This window comes from Parasteatoda tepidariorum, chromosome 11, assembly GCF_982258835.1.
Source record: "Parasteatoda tepidariorum strain Cologne lab strain chromosome 11, Ptep-v5.0, whole genome shotgun sequence".
NCBI classification, from domain to species: domain Eukaryota; kingdom Metazoa; phylum Arthropoda; class Arachnida; order Araneae; family Theridiidae; genus Parasteatoda; species Parasteatoda tepidariorum.
The window spans coordinates 59681986-59701841 of record NC_141765.1 but is presented as its reverse complement, the minus strand read 5'-3'; the positions used below and the strand labels follow the sequence as shown (position 1 = coordinate 59701841).

General features: G+C 29.7%; 1 protein-coding gene across 3 annotated transcripts in view; it reads left to right on the top strand.

The window, feature by feature from the left end:
* Window positions 1-458: 458 nt before the first annotated feature.
* Window positions 459-19856, top strand: part of LOC107457158 (DNA (cytosine-5)-methyltransferase 3B) — a 42106-nt gene continuing 22708 nt past the window's right edge. For 2 of the 3 annotated variants that reach the window (XM_043043966.3, XM_043043967.3), the window contains exons 1-9: window positions 923-1065; window positions 1341-1493; window positions 3707-3808; window positions 4788-4896; window positions 12126-12233; window positions 14819-14863; window positions 15377-15507; window positions 16538-16602; window positions 18033-18087. In XM_043043966.3, the coding sequence (XP_042899900.2) occupies window positions 1048-1065; window positions 1341-1493; window positions 3707-3808; window positions 4788-4896; window positions 12126-12233; window positions 14819-14863; window positions 15377-15507; window positions 16538-16602; window positions 18033-18087 (786 nt within the window). In that variant the 5' untranslated portion in view covers window positions 923-1047. Of the gene's footprint in view, window positions 560-922; window positions 1066-1340; window positions 1494-3706; window positions 3809-4787; window positions 4897-12125; window positions 12234-14818; window positions 14864-15376; window positions 15508-16537; window positions 16603-18032; window positions 18088-19856 lie in introns of those variants that run through there. The other variant, XM_016075238.5, reaches the window with a different exon arrangement.

Sequence of the window (19856 nt, the reverse complement as noted above, 5' to 3'; positions counted from 1 at the left end):
TGGGGAGAAACCGGTTTCATGCTTTTAGCCCTTCTCCCTTCCCTCTCCTCCTCTTTTCAGTTGTATAGGAATGTACTACGATAATTTCCCTTTTCTTAATATTTTTCCTTTTTATGTAATAAAATAATTTTTTAAAATTTCTATGATACTTTTCTTTAGAACTAAGTTTAATGTAGTTTTCAGTTCCATATAGTTTTTTAAGTTAAAAGATTTTAATCTATGTGAAAATCAAGAGAGAAACTAACGTACTTCCTTCCTCTATGACTTTCCACAGGCTAATGGGGAAAGCATGTGAAGTGTTGCCATAGGAAAAGAGTTCTGCTCTACGCCACCTGCAGCCCATTTTGATCGCCAATAATTGGAAAAAAAGAGAAGCATAAAAAATATACAGTGTAAACAGGCCTTAAATACTGCAATATACAAAAGCTGTAAGCATACTGCAATAAGTTCGTCACCATTCCAATCCAATCAAATGCCATAAAATCGCCGGCAGTCTTTGACAAGTTTCGTTTTATTCTCTACAGTCTCTTTGTTTTCTTTGCTACGCTTAATTATGCCAGTAAGTAATATTTGTCAGGAAAACGTTTGAAAATATTTCTAACAAAGCTGCTGTAATTTTTTTAAAGTTTATTTTAAAAGACTTCAAGCTTAAATTCTGAAAATAGACAATTAAATGAATAAAACAATCTATAAACAATTAAATGAATAAAACTAGGCCTACAATAATGAATGATCCTAGTACGCCATGGATGATAGTTATAATTACATAAGGGAAGATTTACCAAAGCATTGCTGAATTTTAGAGACTGACCATTGGACAATGAGACATTAGAGAAACGAAAAAACATCACTAGAGGAGATCAACTCGAATCGTATTACTCATAGCCACGCCATGATAAATCACAACATATTTTATTTTTACAACTTGAAAACCCATTGGCGAAGATAGTCTGAGTTAGCGGGCATAATCCCCTTACATAACAAAATTTATGCTCACATAAATGCACATATTGCTCTGGATGAAGTAATGATAAAAAAAAATTAATTATGAATGCTTATTCAAAAGTAAATATCGTTGAAATGTAAATATAGTGTTACATTTTATGGTTATCTAAAGATATTCATTTGCTAACAGCTTTACTTCATAAATTAATGTTATATAAGACTGAAGTGAAAACTTTCCTAGAGAAATTTCAGATTTTTTTTTAATGTTACTTAGAACTCTTTTTTTTTTTTTTTAACTATGCTCTTCATGTGTGGTTCAATCAAAGTTATAAAACTTCTCATTAGTTTTTTGAAAAACAGTTTTGTAATGTAATTTGATTATGCGTTTCTTTCAGAATTGGATGAGAGGTGATATTGTGTGGGCGAAAATGGGTGGTTTTCCTTGGTGGCCTGCTATTGTAATAGATCCTAAAGACTGTGGTAGAGATGATGATAACAACGAAGAAAAGTTATGGTTATTCTGGTTTGGTGATTACAAGGTGTCTCAGGTACTATTTGTTTATTTTTCTGAATACTGGGAAGATTTCTATAACAATACCTGTGCCAAAAATATTCTCCAAGTTCTGGAGAATTTAGCCTTGATTCCTACTCACAAAGGGGTGCCAAATGGTCCACAAAACAAAAAATTGCTGTTTAATTTTTATTATAATTGATTTCTGGAAAATATATTTTAAATGTAGTGCCTGTGTAATATAATAAATGTTAATTCATAAATAAAAAAGGACACTAATAGTCTAAATCAAACTGTAATAATATATTCATAATAGAAATGGCACGTCTTTTCAACTGGCAGGGCTGACTCGATCTGTGTCTATCAGCACTTCCTTATGGCATCTACGCTGTGTGGTTGCATAAATTATCTCATAATATGTTATAATAAATATTTGCAGTGTACAAAGTACAAACATTCTTTCTTTTAGGACACTATTTATTTTTATCTCTATAAACGCAATGTAGCTTACGCTTGTTATTTTAAAACAATAACACTCTAAAGTACTTATATGTACAGTCACAGAAAAAAGTGTCCGGAAAATAACAACTAAAGGATTGTCTATTTTTTAATATAGATACTTCTCAGACACACAACAAATACGGCGTTTTGTTGTTTCTAGGAAAGGATTTGTTGTGAGCCTGAGAATTATCTGTTTTTTTAAAAAAAAGATTCTTTATTTGTTACTTTCCGGATACAATTTTCCGTGACACTTGCGACAGGTTGTGGAAGTCTGCAACAAATTAGTGAAATACCCGAAGTAGTAACGTTTCAGTTATTTTGAGCGTGTATTTTTCAGTTTTGCGTCCTTGTCATCGCTCTCTGCTTAGAATAAAAATGAAATGTTATATGTTATAACTTTAATGTCAGCTTAAATTATAGTGTATATTTCACTGTGTTACTACCTTTCAAGTTCAAGGCATTCTGGGTAAGTAATAAAACAAATAAGATTACTTACTACATTTACTCGACAATTCTATTATTTAGTGAATAGAGTATGAAAAAATTTGTTGTTCTCATATTTGTCACCACATATTCAAAATGAATTCATTCATCTTCTAGCATCTACAGTTCGAAATCAATTAATAAACGATGTCAAAAGAAATAAATATTATGAACTTTTGTTTGATTAAACTTCTGATATCTCTCATCGAGAACAAATGTCCCAAGTCGTTAGGTATGTAGATGTTGATTTTATCAATAAAAAAGTTTCCATCAAAGAATCTTTCTTTGGGTTTTATTGAAATGCATGCTAAAGATGCAGCCTCTATTGGAAATACAATTTTAGAGAAATTAAATTTAATGAAATTTCATTAACAAACTGCAGATCACAATGTTAGAATAATGCACACATCTGAAGCAAGTCACACATCTGAAACGCGATGCAGCTCCAGAATACAAGCGGTTAGTGTTGTTGTCTATGGGCTAGAGAATATAGGAAAAATTAGCAGAGGACACTACCACTACAAGTGACACCAGAAGTGAAGCTACAATTCTGTTGCAAAATATACTAACTTTTAGTTTCATAACTTTAGTTCAATTCTGGTAGGAAATCTTAAGGAGGATTGATCGTGTGCAGCTCAGATTATAAGATCCTAGAATGAATTTTAGAGAAGTGTTCCATGATCTTGAATCATTAGCGACTGAACTAGCCGAAATTCGAGACAAGCACTGTGAAGAGGCAATAGAAAAAGCAGAGTCTCTTTGTGAAAAATGGGATATGGATACAACAATACGTGCCTGGAGAATTGGCTAGAGATGGTGATCTTCGCGACTGCTTGATTCGTCCTAGATAGTTTCAATGCCTCATCATTTTGTTCCGCATCTTTTGCATCATTTTGTTCAGCTGTGCAATTATAAATATGTCTAATTCATTACCACAATGTCAAATATCCTCTTTTGATAAAATCTGACTTTTCCCCTCTTCATCTTAACTATCATTCCTTTTAACTTAATCTTCGTGCTTAGAAGTGTGATGTCTGATTATTTTCAATTGCTGGCAAACTTTGTGATGAAAGCTTGGCAGTAATTGAAAATGATGTTATTTACCAAAAATAGCCTGTACAAAAAAAAAAAAAAAAAAAAAAAAAATCTCTGTTCCAAAGAGTGTCATTCATGCAAATTCAAAAGTATTTGTGTTTTACTCTTATGTTGATTTCTTCATGGATAACTATTAATGATTATTATACAATATTAATTATTGTTTTACAGATGCCCCTAGATAAAATTAATGATTTTAAAGAAGAGTATGACACACATTTTCTGAATGGAAAAGGAAAAAATTTTAACCGTGCTGTTCAAGAAGCATTAACTGTAAGTTTATTGTTAGTATATTTCTTTACATGTTTGTAGAAAGAAAGAAATTGTTTTTGTGAAACAGTTACTGAATTTTTAATAATTTAATTCCTTTTATTTGGTATTTAAGTTGCTATGTATGGCTGTTAAAGCATAGTTCATGGATAGTAAAAGCAAAATTAAACGAAGTCATGTTAAACTAAATTATATCTATGCTTAAATAAAAGTATTTTCATTGAAAACATTATACACATCTCATACTGATAAAAAAATCTTACCCTTACAGCACTACATTTAAATGCCTGGAATTTTTGGTTGTATGTGTGGCATAACTTTTCATCTATAAATTTTTTAATAAATGTATTGTAAAACCTTCAAAAAATGTTGTGGAATCTATGATTTAAATGTTCCTGCTTCATTTCATAAAGATGAAAGTTCAATATTTATTATATTAAAAACTCGAGAATTACTTATTTTTTTATCAGTGCAGAAGTCCTGCTAGTGGACAAACCAAGCTGCTTATGGGACTCATTTTTGTAATTGGCAAAAAAATATAGTAAATTTAAATTTTTACCTCCTTGATATGCCAATCTCATCAACTGTTGTAAAGAAGCTGCTTAAAAGGCCATAGGTTTGCCATAATTAAAGGAATACACTTTGAATTTTTTATTTATTAAACATTAGTTGGAAAAAATTATGTTGATTTTTAATGAAGAAAAAGACTACTTCTCAAAAGCGGCTTATATGCTCAGCTTATAATTTGCATAAAAATTGATTAATTTAATAATGCTTTGAATAATTGGAGAAAAAATATTCAAAATTTATTTGTATGCAAGACACAGTCTTATTTATTGAATTTGGCATGTGTAAATGGCTGTCTTATTATGCCATTAGGAAAATATTCTTTATTTTAATTTTTCTCACTCCAAAGACATTGATATTGTCTAATTCATGTGTATTGAAGAAGCCTTGTGAAGTTATGTTTTTTCATTAACAGGTATTAGCTGAAAATTATAATGAAAATTCCCTTAAATCTTCTAATTTATTTGATTGGGCTGCTAAGGGATTCGAGAACCAAGGTCTTTTCTTACCTGATAAAGTAAAAGGTAATTTAGAATTTTTTTTTAGTTGTAAGTGTAAACCATGTTTTCAAATGAGTTTTTAGAAAATGATTGTCTTTTCAAGGTTAGTGCTATCAATATTCATTGTAACAACTTTTGTCACTGATACAAAGATCGGTATTATGTTACATGTGCAAATATAAATCGCTAATATTTACTCATAACTTATAAAAATGAGACTAATTAATAATGTAAAATAATTTGTATTTGACAAAAAATCACAACCACCTAAGATAACTTAAGTAGTGCTCTTATGATCCTTCAGAGTCATTAAAATCTCCTTAAATTTTATTATAAAAATCAAGGAGCTTAACGGTACTTAATTCTTATTCAAGATTCTCAAAGCTCTTAATTTTACTAACAAACCTTTAAAGGTAGAATATTTAAAAGAAGACAGCCACATTACTCAAAGGATGATTATTGAACCAATAAAAAAGGTTTGAAATGTACATGATGAAAGGTTTGAAATGTACATCATCAAGTCACACACATTAAACCTTTGATTCAAATCAATGTGCCTTATGAAAATAGTTTAGATTAGATAATCAAAAGATGAAAGAACTATCAAATAATAAATGAAAATTATTAACTGAGTATATTGATTTCCTCTAAGACAAAAAAAAAATGCTTTCATGAAAATGTGAAAATATGCCTTAATCTTCTGATTCTCTTTGCTGTTGAAAAAGACAAGAAAAGATCTTTCACTGTTTTTCATTGAATGCCTGGTCAAACAAAGTAACAGAAAAAGTTTTAAGCTTGAATCCATAAAGATAAATATTTCTGAAAAATGAGAGGAATTTTATAAATGTGTATATTTTAGTATGTCTGTCAAGCATTGCATCAGACTTTGGAAAACACAGATCCTTATTACCCAGGGCTTTTGAATTTTATTTAATTATTTATATTATTTAAAATAATTAAAATCTGTACTTGAAAGATTAAATTTTTTTTAAAAAAATTTATCTCTGTAGGGAATTATCCGTCCCAGAGAATGCATCATAGCTTCTTTTTCGCGTCCCCTCTATGGTTTTCGGTGTATTTCATATGCTATGGATTGTTGACCATGTAAAGCTAAGTACAGATAGAGCTTGGGGTTAAAGTTCGTCGTAATATTTCTGGGTTACTACTTTCGATTGATTTTTGCATCTAAGCTTGAAAAAAGGCCCCATCAAATGTTATACTTGTAGTGTTTACAATATAACAGGTTCTTTCAATTTAAATTTCAATGAAACAATCAACATATAAATTTGGGAGACTCCACAAGCATGCTAATGCCCTGCAAGATGCAACTAAAAAAATAACCGACAGTGATATTTTACTAAAGTATAGCCGATCAGGGATAACATTCAAAACATGGCAAACTTTTTTTTTTTAATGGCGGGCACTTGGAGCTATTGTCCATTGGCCACAGAAAGTGCCAGAACTGCTAATTCTCCTTTCGTTACCCAGTGGGCACCTGTGGCGAAGCCATGGCGGTGGAACAGCGTCGCCCACGTCACACTACCACAACCCGTTTATAGGGCGGGTCACATTCACACACAAAGGAGAAAGGACATAGAACACAGATAGAGGGAAAGAAACATCCATGCCTTGCCCGGGATTTGAACCCAGAACCTTTCTGATGCAAGGACAGTTCCCTGCCCCCTACACAGACTGGTCGGCACATGGCAAACTTTATACTTTATTTATGTTGTGATATTAATTTTCTTGAATTTGTTTTAGGCTCACAAGCAGTTAGAATTTAAAAATTACAGGAAACTCTTATGAATGGTAAAATTACTCGTGAATTTAAACATAAATCACAACAAAACTTCTTAGAATATTAAGCCTGTTCACACATCGCCTCGCAAGCCTAACATAAACGGAGGGATATACCGGGAGTTTTCTTAATTTCTGACAGTTTTAGGAAGCTTGTTATTGTTTACTTTCAGACAACCATTCATAGCTCATTGTTGGAGAATTTAGCAAATAGTCCATAAGCTAAGAGAATAGTTGAGAAGAGATGGGCTGTGTTTTCCCCTCTGCTGTGTCACTTCCTGAGTGGATGCAACTTGAAAGAAGTGGTTGTGTTCTCTGTTAGTTCTTATGTTCTGTCTTCTAGCTAGATTTTTTTTAATATAATTTGTTTTTAGAGTTTTTATTTTCCTTTCAATAATTTTGAAGGTTATTTCAATAATTTTGAAAGTTATATGAAATAGTATTGCAGTTTTCTATGAGTTAGAGTTTTGTTTCAGTTTTAGAATGAGTAAAATGTCTGCATCTTTTTGTATATAGGTCCTACCTTCTTAACTTTTTTAATGTTTTATTTTCTTCCAAGATTGGTTATGGACCAAAGACATTAATATTTTGAAGAACTGGAACATAAAATAGCATTGCTACCTGAAGGCTTTGAATAATTAAGTCATAACAATTGGGATAAGGGAAGGACAGACATAAAAGTTTTGTTATTAGTTAAAGGCTGTTTGAAATTTATAGAAGATAAAGGAGAAGAGTTAGAAGTTTCAACTTCAAGACTGGAAAAACAAGGTTATGAATTAAGAAAACACAGATAATTTTCAACACTGAACTGTGCAATTAAGCCATAGTTCAGACTGCCTTTTCAAAATTGTTTGATTGAAAAAACTTCTACCTCCTAAACTCTCAGATATAGTTTAGTTAACATTAAACCAGTCTTTTGACTGGTTATGGTATGTTTAGTGTTAATCTATCATTGGGGAGATGAAGATTTACTATTGATAAAATTGCTCAAGAACTGAAAAGGGAAGAAAGCAGACTTACAGAAGTGAAAGCTGATAATATTAGTCCTGATGCTAGTATTTTCAATATTTCTTCTACTAGTAAAGATGTTATGAAAAGATATGCAGACAGGAGAAAATCTTAAAAAAAGTAATGCCAGAAAATAGTAGAAAAGTCATTGGTCCATGTGATCACTGCCATAAATATGAACATTTAATTATAAATTATAGTGATAGATATGCCAGAAATATAAAGTCAAATTGGAAGAAACAGAAAAGGAATTTCAATGACCTGTCAACTGCATTAGTTGAGACTTATACCTCTCAGACTGTGGAAGTTAGGGAAACTACTACTCGAAACGATGATGGGATTTGGATTTAGCTGCAACTACACATTTCTGTAAAAGCAAAATGTTATTGTCAAGTTATGCAGAAACAATTATTGTAAACATGACTCTGGCTGTATGGGATCCTTCTAGTAAGATACTAGGAAAAGAGACTATTGATTTTTCACTTCAACTGGATGAAATGAGTAATATAACTTTTGACAAATATTTTGTGTAACCCAAGCATTCACAGAAACCTTATATCTGTTTCTCTCTTAGAAGCTACTAAAGCTTAATTTGTAGGAGCTAAGAGAAAAATATGAGTATATATTCAAATGACTAGTTGAAATTATTTTATGCCGCCAGAAGAAATGGGTTATACTATCTGTAGTCATACAAATATAAGCCTGGCACTCCAAAAGCAGAAGACAGTGGATTTAATGTAGGCACTTGTAAATCTGAAACAGATATAGCTTTGTTATAGCATAGAAGATATTCTCATATTAATTTTGACTTTTAAAGAAACTAGCAAGAACCAGAATGTAAGGGAATTACCTAATATAGAAAAACCTCATGATAATTGTGATACTTGCTTTATTGTTAAATTCAATAAATGCAATTATTTAAACCACTTCTAAGTCATACTTCTCAGCCACTAGAAATAGTGTATATGTATACTCGTGGTCAATTCCAAAAACTTCAAAAGAAGTAACTAGGTATTTTCGGCAATTATAGATTACAGTCATGCAATAGTTTTATACCTTGAATCGTTAAGCAACAAAGCATTAATACACCCATAACGTTTTCATTTTTTTTTAGAATAAATTCAAGTATTAATCTTAAAAAAAGAAAATAACAATTTGCTGCCAAAATATGCATTTTATTTTTTTAGGTAACCAAGTTTAAATTTATAAATAAAAGCTTGTTAAGTTTTTTTTATAAAAATTGAAAATAAAAGCTTATGGTAGAAAATACAATGTTGGCCAAAACAAAAAAAGATGGTTGCGACATAAATTTGAACATTAAACTTTAGAAAGATTGAAAGAAACTTTTTTTTTTCTTAACACATTGTTTTAGTCTGTGTGCGCTTAAGTTTAATATAACATCAAAATCTCAAATTTTTTTAACAATAAAACCTTAAATTTAAAAAAAAAAAATTCCATTCCTGTATTAAAAGCCTTGCTTTCATGTGATGTAAACTTTCTTATGATTATAATTTGTGATGACATTAGCTTTAATGAATTATTTTCCCCTGGGAATTTTTTGTTTTCAATTCATATTTCAGGGATTTTTGTTTTATTGTATCTATTAATTATAACCTAGTCACAAACGTTTCAGATTGTTGTACCTTATTTTCTTTATATAAGATTGATTAATTTTTATTACAACTGTCTGTGTGAATGTTATCAAAATTCACTTCTTTTTCTGAAATATATTTTTCAATACAGTTCGACCACAAAAATCTAAATTCTAAAATCCGGAAATCTCTAAAAACAGGTCTCCAGCTGAGAAAAAAAATTTCCAAATTTATTTTTAAAAAAAACTCTTCAGATCAGAATTTAAATACAAAAGTACGAAACCTTGACTCTAGTTTCAAAAAACAAAGCAGGGGATGATGATCTGGAAGTGAGGAGTGAATAATAACACTTAGCTGATAAGGAAAATCCAGTCATTCACATGGAGGATGTAGAAATAAGGTTGTGCTTGGAGATAAAAATTATTCTATTTTTGCCCTTTTTTTTCTACCGTGAGAGGTGATAAATATTAAAGTATATTCTAATTGTGAAGCTTTGGATCTGAAGGAAGAGACAAATACTTTAATTTCTTACCATAAACAACAAAAAAAAGATTATCAGTAGATTTATTCTCTTCCAATTCCAGTCTAAAAGCACATATTTCAGCTATAAATTAATCATTTTGAATTCAGCTACATTTTTTTTAAAATTGATAACAGTGTTATGTTATCTAAACAATCAGTTACTGGAAAAAATGGAAGCAAAAGCTCAATTTGCTGAATAATCTATAGAATGGGTGACTAAGAAGTGAGAAAGTGCCTTTGACTGGCGGGATTATTAGGGCACAAGCAAGAATCTTCCACGAAGACATGAAAATCGAATCACCTTGTGAATATTCTTCAGGATTGTTAGACAAATTTAAGAAACGAAATGAAATAAACCAACTGAGAATTTGTATGGAAAAGGTGTCGGCTGTTGAACCATCAATGAATTTTCCCAATTTGCTGATTTTTTATTTTATTTTATAACCGTCATTGAACAGCCGACTCATTGTTTTGGGTTTACTACTAACATTCAACTCCGTAGCCTTGTAATTTTGAACCCAATCCAGAAGACAAGGAAACTCCTGGATCAAGTATTGGGAGGAATTTGCCTTTGTGGAGGACTCTTGGATGAAACTAACTGGCATTGCGTTACATGGAGAGGAAGATCACGAGAACCTCCCATATCTAGCCTAACGGCAAGGGGACTCTCGCCATGATCCATCTATCACTGAGGATTTTTCACGTTGGCAAGCCGGATGTGGATTTTATGTCAACCAGCCATCGCTGGGATTCAAACCGAGTTTACCTCATTGGAAGATGAGCACTCTGTCCCCTGAGCTATCGCGGTTCCCAATTTGTTGATTAGAATAATTTATCTATGTAAACGTAAAAACTCTACCTGTCGGGTACAATGAAGGTGAACAAGCTTATATGGATTATATAAGAATTGACAGAAGAGTGGTTCAATTATCATTTCGTTCCAAAAGCTCACTGCAGTGCTGTTCGGTTACCAAGTGATGCAAAGATTATTCTCTTATTGGGCAATTGTACAACACATCCTCTTGCTGATGTTTTATCTGAGTCAGGAATTCAAGTAGTATACTTACCTCCAAATTGCAGTTATTTAATTCAATGAATGGATAATGGAGTATTAAGATCTTTAAAGTGCAAGTATGAAAAAGAGTTTTTGTTGAAAATACTGGAGTCTATCAATCAAAGCAAAGCAGCTCTGAACTTCTAGTGGAGTTTGACATAAAGGATGCCTTTTAATGCATTGCATATGCATGGAACAATATTACGCCTGAAACATTACAATATGCTTGGCTCAATTTGTTTTCGTAAGCAGTTTTCTTTGTAAATGAAAATTATTTTGAAGGTTTTAGATTTTAAAAGCCTGAAACTTGAATTGAATGAACTGCTCGATTATGTTAAAGTGTGTGTTTATAAAATCGATCAAGATGGTATTGAGGAAGTCGTGTATTTCGATGACGAATGGCCATAAGTTGCATGACTGACAACAAAGTAAGAATGGCTGTTATAAGTAATGACCCTGATAAAAAAAGAGAGCGATATGAAAGAGGAAGCTCTAAATGGAAAAAGAATCAGTTATATTAAAGGAAATGTTAAGAAATCTGAACAGTATCTGAGGTTTAGAGCAAAGTAACATTGTTGATGAACATGAGTTAATACTACTTTATAAAGTGAAGAAAAATTAGTAATTATTGAGTGAAATCTATGAAACATTGATATGTTTAAGAAATAAGTTTATTTATAAGCTGCATTTATACAAAGTTGTTGCAATCAACGTCAGACGTCTGCTTATGCTGGTTTAATCACAGAATCGGTCCAAGGACATCAGAACTTTAATTATTCTTTTGGTTTAAGTAAGTTTTTAAAATTCAGAAATTTCAAAAATCCGAGCAGTCAGTATTTTAAAGGTCATACTGTATTAGCTTTGTTAACTTAAAACTGAACTTTTCCTGTAAGTAAAAGTAAAGTATTTCCTCTACAACCAGTTGTGGACCAATGGGGTCATGGAGGTTCGTGACCAAGGGCATGATTGTGGTAGTCAGCATTGTGCACATTTTATTAACTGCAACATGAAAAAGATGTTTCTTTGATAATGTAGAAGAACAAAAAGTTTTTGGCAGGACCTATCTTTCTTAAATTTCTTGCTTGTTTTTACGCATTTAATATATATAGATTTATATGAAAGATTCTTACTTTGTTCTGATTCTGTTTATTTTGTCAATGCCTAGATTAAATAAAAAAATTCATTTCAAGTTTTTACTATCCTTAGAAATTTAAGGAATAAAAGTTATGCCATATTTTTATCAATTTTCTTATAGTTGTTAAACTACTCCTTTTTATCAGGACTTCCTAAAATGGTGTCAGAGTCTCTCAACAGAAAGGCATTCAAGAGAAAACTTATTAATGATAGTGATCAAGAAGATGATAGTGATGAAGATACTATGGAAATGGGTACTTCATTATTGCATTACTTCTCTATCTTTTGTAAGGATTTTTTTTGTAATGATTTGATTTTTGTACTTTTTGGTCAAAAATTTTTTTAAATTTGCTGTACTTTTTATTTACCTATATCCCTGACTTAAGCGTGCATATATTGTGGGATGGTACAGGATATTGAACACCTCAAAGGATATTGCCCTAGGTACCGAACGCTTCATGTTAAATAGATGGAAGTCAACATCTGTGGTGTGTTAGTCTAGACTGCTGGAGGGTCATAAAACAAATTATAAAGCAAACCTTAAAAGATCTGCTTGCCCCAGGCCAATTTTATCCTATGCTTTGATATCTGACACTGTAATGTGCCCCACTTATTTTAATACATAATTATCGCTTTTAATTACTCTTCAATGATTTTAAGTGATTGATTTTAGCTAACTGTACCATTTTTGTGATGGTTTTTAGCATTTTTTAATGATTTTACAACATGTTTACTATTTTAATATTTAATAACTTTTTGAATTGCTTATGATGATTTTGGCACTAATTCTGTTTGGATTTTAAACGCTTCAATTTTAACTATTTCTACCTGATACCTTTTATTATGTTTTTAATGGTTTTTGAATTTTAAAACTATTTTAGTGAATTTTTATACCGTTAGGCATTTTATCCTGCACAATAGACTATGGAAATAGTAAACTATTGCACAAACTTCCTCTGATTTTAAGAACTGTTAAATTAATAAAGTGTTCACAATTGAGCGAATTCTTATTCTTAAATTTTATCATTAGGTTTTTTTTCTCCTAATAATAAGGGGAATAATATTTTAGTATTAGAATATCTAATCAATCAAACATAAAATATGTATTAGAAAAAAAAATATTATTGCTGAAAATATAGAAAACGAAAAAATTTGACAGTTATGAAAATATTAATCCGCCATTTTGAACTAGAACGATTCAGGCAGGAAGGGGAAATTCACTTCATTCTGGAACAAAGCTTAAGATGATCTAAATCTAAGAAGCAAAAATAAATAAACATTATTTTTATGGGGAATAATGTTCTAGTATTAGATTATCCAATCAATCAAATATGAAATATTAGGGAGAAAAAAAATTATTGCTTAAAATATAGATAACAAAAAAAAATTTGACAGTTATGAAAATAATAATCTGCCATTTTTAACTAGAATTATTCAAGCAAGAAAGGGAAATTCCTGTCATTCATTAAGGTGGGTAGGTGGAGGAGAAAAATTCATTTCCTCCTTATTTGTGAAAGAAAATAAGTGTAGAGAGGAGATCATTTAAGTTGAGGGTGGGGAAGTGACAAATTACTGTTTTCTCTCAAATCATTGGCTATCAATCAAGCATAAAGGGGTACGCTGATGGAGTTCTCTTTATTTTTTCTTGTATGACTGAAAGAATCTGTTAAAGAAAGAATGTTACCCCCTTTTCCCCCCGCCTCCTAAATATTACATGGTCAGGGGAAGAATGAATGTTTCTCGAGGACATGTATCCTTTTAGACCTATTCAAATGTTCCATTTTGACTCCCCCTCCACGTTAATGCTTGCAGCGTTTACCCTTTTCTTCCAATAAAAAGGTTCCATGAAATGCCTCTTTTACTAGCCAGCTGCATAGGAAAAGAGAGGGGAGGGGACGCAGTTGCGGTCTTTTGAAAACAAATCTCCCTCTTTTCCTGCATTACAGAGTAGGAGCGTCGCTAACAATCACTCAATGGTCTTGGTAGATCTTCTCTTCTTCCCCTTTGTGATTTATGGGTTCAATGCATATATCAGGGGTTCAGTGCAAGCTAGAAGAGAAAACGTGTCAAAAGACCTTTTTTTTTTTTTTAAAGAAATGGGAAGATGAAGAGATGTTTGTTTATTTTGATTGTTGAAAAGTTTCCGGGAAATCGATCCTTCCGGAAAAAGGGCGTCCGGATATGAGACGTTGCACTGTAATTGATCTAGCTCATGTGTCTACAGAAATTTTATGTAAGAAGAATAAATTATAAAAAGTATGTGATTTTTAATTTAGTAAAATATAACAAAGAATTAGTTAATCAAATGTAAATTAAAAATACTTAAATATTTTGTTTTAATAACAATGTATATTGTGCACTGCTGCATTAAATTTATAGTATACTGAATATTGTTTGCAGTTACATAAATTGATTCATGAATTAGCAAAATTAAACATGATTTGAACTGACTAAATTGTCAAGATAGAGGATTTTAGACAGAGGGAAACATGCAGTGTTGTTACTAAATTTTGTCTGAAATGTTGTTAGGTTTAAATTATTTCTTAATATTCCTAATCAGAGAGTTTCTTGATGCTTAATTGTTACTACTGTAAGTGTAATGGTGCATTCTTTTTAAAAATCCTATTAAACAAAGTTGCCACTGGTGAGAAAAATCAGAGAAAGCAGGAGATTAGTATTAAAATATTGTAAAAATGAGGGTAAGAGTTTAAGTTGTGTTCAAAATATTTGAATATCCAATATTCTTTCAAAACTTTTTTTTACGAATTCTGAAATGTTTTTTTTTGAAATGTTTACTTGATATATTTTTATGTTGAAACTGCTCATTTTTCTTACTTAGAAAATTTGCTGCCTGATGTGTTAAATGGAATCAAAAATTTAGAAGGTAACATTTTTTAATATCTTTTGTTAGTGGTTAGAAAAACTTATTTTGTCATTAACTGCAACTACTTTAGGACAAATGTAGTGAACTACAACTATTTTTTTTAATATATTGATTACAAAAATTTTTGAAATGTAGTCACTACTTAATTACTTTTATGAGACAAATTTCGCTGAAAGTTTTAATTTGTACTCATGTTCAAAACTGAATAAAAAGGTGAAGATGGAAGGAAAAAAATCATAAAAAAAATGGCTTAGAGTAATAAATTGACTTATTTAAACATGAGGAATGATTGATTAAGAAAATTCATATTAAAATGCTTTAAAAAATTTTGAATCAATGATTTTCTATTTTTAAATCTTCTGTTTTAAAAAAAAATCAGTCTTGCAAATCTTTTTTTAAATCAATAGTTTAAAACGTGGAACATTGTTAATATTTGGCCAAGGCAATATGTACAAAGATTTGACAAATCAGTATCTAAGGAGTTTATATTACTTGTTTATTTTTATTTTTTAGATATTTGCATTAGCTGCTTTAAACCTAGTGCTTGCGTGGTAAAAAAACATCCATATTTTGTTGGTGGATTTTGCCGGACTTGTCAAAGAATTGTTGAAATAGCTTGCGACATTCCATTTGGAGAGCTCCAGGTATATTGATTTTTATAAGGAAAGTTTTTGTTTCCTATAATATTTTATGAATGTTTTCGACTAATTACCTGTGTAAATAAAGTCACCAAGAATTTTGGTGACGCTAAGAACGTAGATTTCACAATCTGAGTAAATTTCTTGTCACAAAAACAAACTTTCTTTTAAATTTATTGAACACTTTTCTGGTTTCAAAATTTTATTTACTCTAAATCTGAAATATGAGACCCTTAATTGATTTATTTTTTAATTAAAATGTGTAGTCTTTATCTGACTATCTTTATGCCGGGTGCGTAGTGTTTTTAAAAAGTGCTTGAAGATGCTAATTTTCGATTTACGTTTTTTAAAATCTCTTAAAGGTGCTTTTTTCTTCAGGTGTTTTTAAAAAGTGCTTAATTTTTCCTTTTTCATAATTAAATTTTTCCTTTACCATGTTTATTTTTGTTATGAATTATGCAAAACGACACAGTTCACATTGTTCCATTCAACCTTTTCACAATTAATTCAATCCCTATCTATTTCAGCGTATTCTCAGTCCGTAGCGTATGAAAACGCCATCCGTTTTACATGATTTAAAATTTCATTGTTTTTGACAATTGACAGTTAAAACTAAATAAAACCGTCAATTATCAAATAAACTTTCCAACCTTGCCTAATTAAGATAGTTATTCATTGAAAAGGACTGCCCAGAGCCAGAGTTTTATTGTTCTGCACCTTTCACTTACAAAGTTTCATTTTATATGGTACTATTTACAAATGTATTAACATGGAGAATAAAAACAAGTTGTGATCTTATAAATAAATTATACAGTTTATCAAATAATTCTATTTAAACCTTACTTTGTTAAAATTAGTCAATATTTTTTAGATTTGAATAAATGTTTATGGTTTTTTGTGCACCTGCAATGTATGTGTCTTTATATTGAGCATTGACTTTGCATATACATCAAAATTTGAGATAGCTACTAGAAATGTAATTTTTTTTTAAATCATTGTATTATTGCTTACTTAATTTTTGTACCAAATATTTTAGGATTCCTGTGCAGTGTGTGGCCAAGGTGGACATCTCATTATTTGCAGTAACTCAATGTGTTTAAAGTAATTCTTTGTATTCTTTTGCATAAAACTTTTGAATCTAGATTCTTTTTAATGTCATGTAATTTATCTGTTAGACGTTTATCATAATAATGTACCAGAAATCATTTGTGTAATTTATGTAAATTGAAATTAATCTTTAAAATGTATGAAAACATTAGGATACTATTTACAAAACATGTTCTCCACTTGAAAGCAGCCTCATTTAAAGACTTGGCTGAACTAATTTATGCCTTATAGTTTCATAAGAAAATTATTTTAACTTACTTATATCTGGAAGTTGTAAATTGCGATATAGTAAATTTATCTCTTCATAAATTTTTTTTATCTTCATTAAATAAAATCTACATTAACTAGGAGAATAATTTAGAATTAGGTTTTTAAACTTATGTAATTTTTTAAAACAAAATTTCCCTTTTATGTTGTTTATTCATGTCAAATTATAAAAACTATTTTGTTTAAATATTCTTGAAAAGAACAGAACTAGTTTTTACTAAATTGTCTGTGCTATCATAGTTCATTTTCAACTTAATTTTCTTCAGGGCACCCACAAGTGGGAGATTCCAATTTCCTTAAAATGTTACATGTTTTTGGAAAACCAGTGGTTTTAATGAATTTTGTAAAAAAAATTAGTCACTTTTTTGGCAAAAACTTGGAAATATCCTTTGTCAAAGTGTTGGTCTTTAGAATTTTCATAATCATATAAATATAGTTATAAAACTAATTTTATTCATAACTTTCTGGAAAAAAAATTTTTGATTGTAAAATTAAATTTTGTAATTAATAAAAAAATTCATTGAAAACAATAATTTTGGTTTTTTAGGGAAAATCTGGCAATTAAGCTGTCAAGACTATTTTTTTTCTCTGTGAAACCAAACTGAAACAATTTGATGACTTTGTTGAAACAAAATGGTATAAGTTGAAATAAAATATTAAAGTTTTCAGTTTAATTAAGATCTATTATATTTAATTTTGCTTTTATTACTCAGGAGTACTATTCAAGATACAGTCTAAAGTTTAGTACAAGATTCCCTCCCTGAACAGTATTACTCAACTCTTTCAATGTTATTTTTTATATTTTTTAAAATACCATAACATCTACTATATCCTCAATAATAGTAATAATTCCTCAATTAGTAATATCCTCAATTATAGTTTTTAGACATATATCGTTAATGTTTCGATTGTTTTAAAAAATATACTTAACACCTTTTGATTATTAATTAAATATAATTTATTATTATTGTGTTTTTCTCTTCCAAAGTGAGCTGTTGAAACTTTTACTGTTTTGTTAAATCATTGTCAGATCGTTCCTTTTTTTCCTTCTTAATCCCATCTGTAGGGGAAGTTTATTTGATAGTTGCTTGAACTTAATGTTCCATATTTCACTTAAAACCATATTTCTTATTCTACTCTTTTCAATTTCCATGTAGGTCTTTTTGTAGTTTATGTATTGAATATATGACACCAAAAGGCACATTTAAAAAGGTAATATTATTTTTTCTTATGAGCAGTTTTTATTAATTACATGATTATTTATGCTCAAACTATTTAAAAATATTATCTGAAGTGTATAGATTGTGCTATTTTTTTATTTTCTAATGTATAGGCAATCAGCACAATACTGGATACTTTTCTACCTGTAAACTAGGCTCAAAAGCCTTTAAAATGGGGTACATTCAGTTATAATCTAGAAATAAAAATACCCATTGCTCTAAAGCTGTCTCTTCTTTAAAAAAGGGCATATTTTTAGTTAATTTTCTGAAGGAAGTTTCAACTGCAGTGCTGAATTGGTTAAACTCTGTATTTGAGTCATATTTCAAGTTTTATTTTGAGGACATTCAATGATTTTTTTAATTCACAAACTAATAGGCTGAACAAAAGCAAGTGTTTTAGTATTTTTTATTATATGAACGATAAAGACTCCATTAAAGACTTAAAAAGTAATAGTATTATATACTTGATTTTGTTTTTCGTTTGTATACCTGTTTAAAAAGCATTACAAAATGGAAATATATACAGAGAAAAATCCAGTATTCAGAATCAAGTTGACTTCTGCAAGTCCAGATAATAATTTTTTCCTTATAATAGACCCCCACTATAAACAAAGGTCTCAGCAAGTCTTATACAATTAAAACATAAACAATAGACATAATTTTTGGGTGAATAACGTTTTATTATTTGAATGATATCTAATGGGTCAAAAAAATTTTGAAAAGAAGAATGATTACTCAAAAACTTGAAAATTAAGAATAACAATTAATCATAGTTAAACAAATATATTAATCACTTTCTCCACCATTTTGAACGAGATTGATTGTGGCAAGATGTGGAAATTACAGTAGTCTTTGAAGTTGAATAGATGGAAATGTGGGGAGGGAGAGAAAAAATTATTTCAAACCAAAGTTAAGGGGTGGCATGTTGATTTCATTTTTCACCTTAAGTTATGAGGACATCTTTTGTGCATGCATATTGGTAAACATTAGGTGGAAGGAAATTTTTAAGAAAAATACATCGCTATGCTTTACTATACAATTAAGTAAAAAGAGTAAAGTGAAAACAAAATTTTAATTTGAATACTGAAACGGCTAAAATGCTGCTCTTTTTTTTATTCAATAAATGTATGAATACTGTTATTCTGTATTAATTACTTAAAAAATATTTTGAAAAACTTAGTTTTAAACACTAAGTGAAGGAAATGACACCTTTAAAATAAACTAGCAACAAACCTATCAAAAATAAAAAGAAATATAGCTTTAACACTGAAGTGCCTATGTCTAATTTTCTAAGCAATTCCTTGTTTTTCTTTAATTGATAAAAAACATTTCTTCATATTTTTAAACTTATGTGATTGCATTGTTGGTAAAATAAAAGCAAATTAACAAAGATAACTGAATAAAAAACTTAATACCTGCAACAATAACTGAATGAAAGCTTAATAAAAATAACTATAATTCCATTAAAACTTAATGAAAATGAACTTAAAAAAACTTAATACTTGAACTGAAAACTTAATAAAAAATATCTTATCAAAAATTTAAAAAACACACAGTTGAAAATCCCAATTTCATAACTCACAAAGCTAGATAGGGTAAAAATGAACAAGTATGACATCTTAAATTGCTTTAAATATGAGATGTTTGGCAAGAGGAATTATTTCCGGAGTATTTTGTAAGGCTTATTTCACCAAGGTCAATTACTATTCCTATTAATGTATTTGCAGGTGCACTTCAAGTTTGAGGGAAAGATAGAAATAA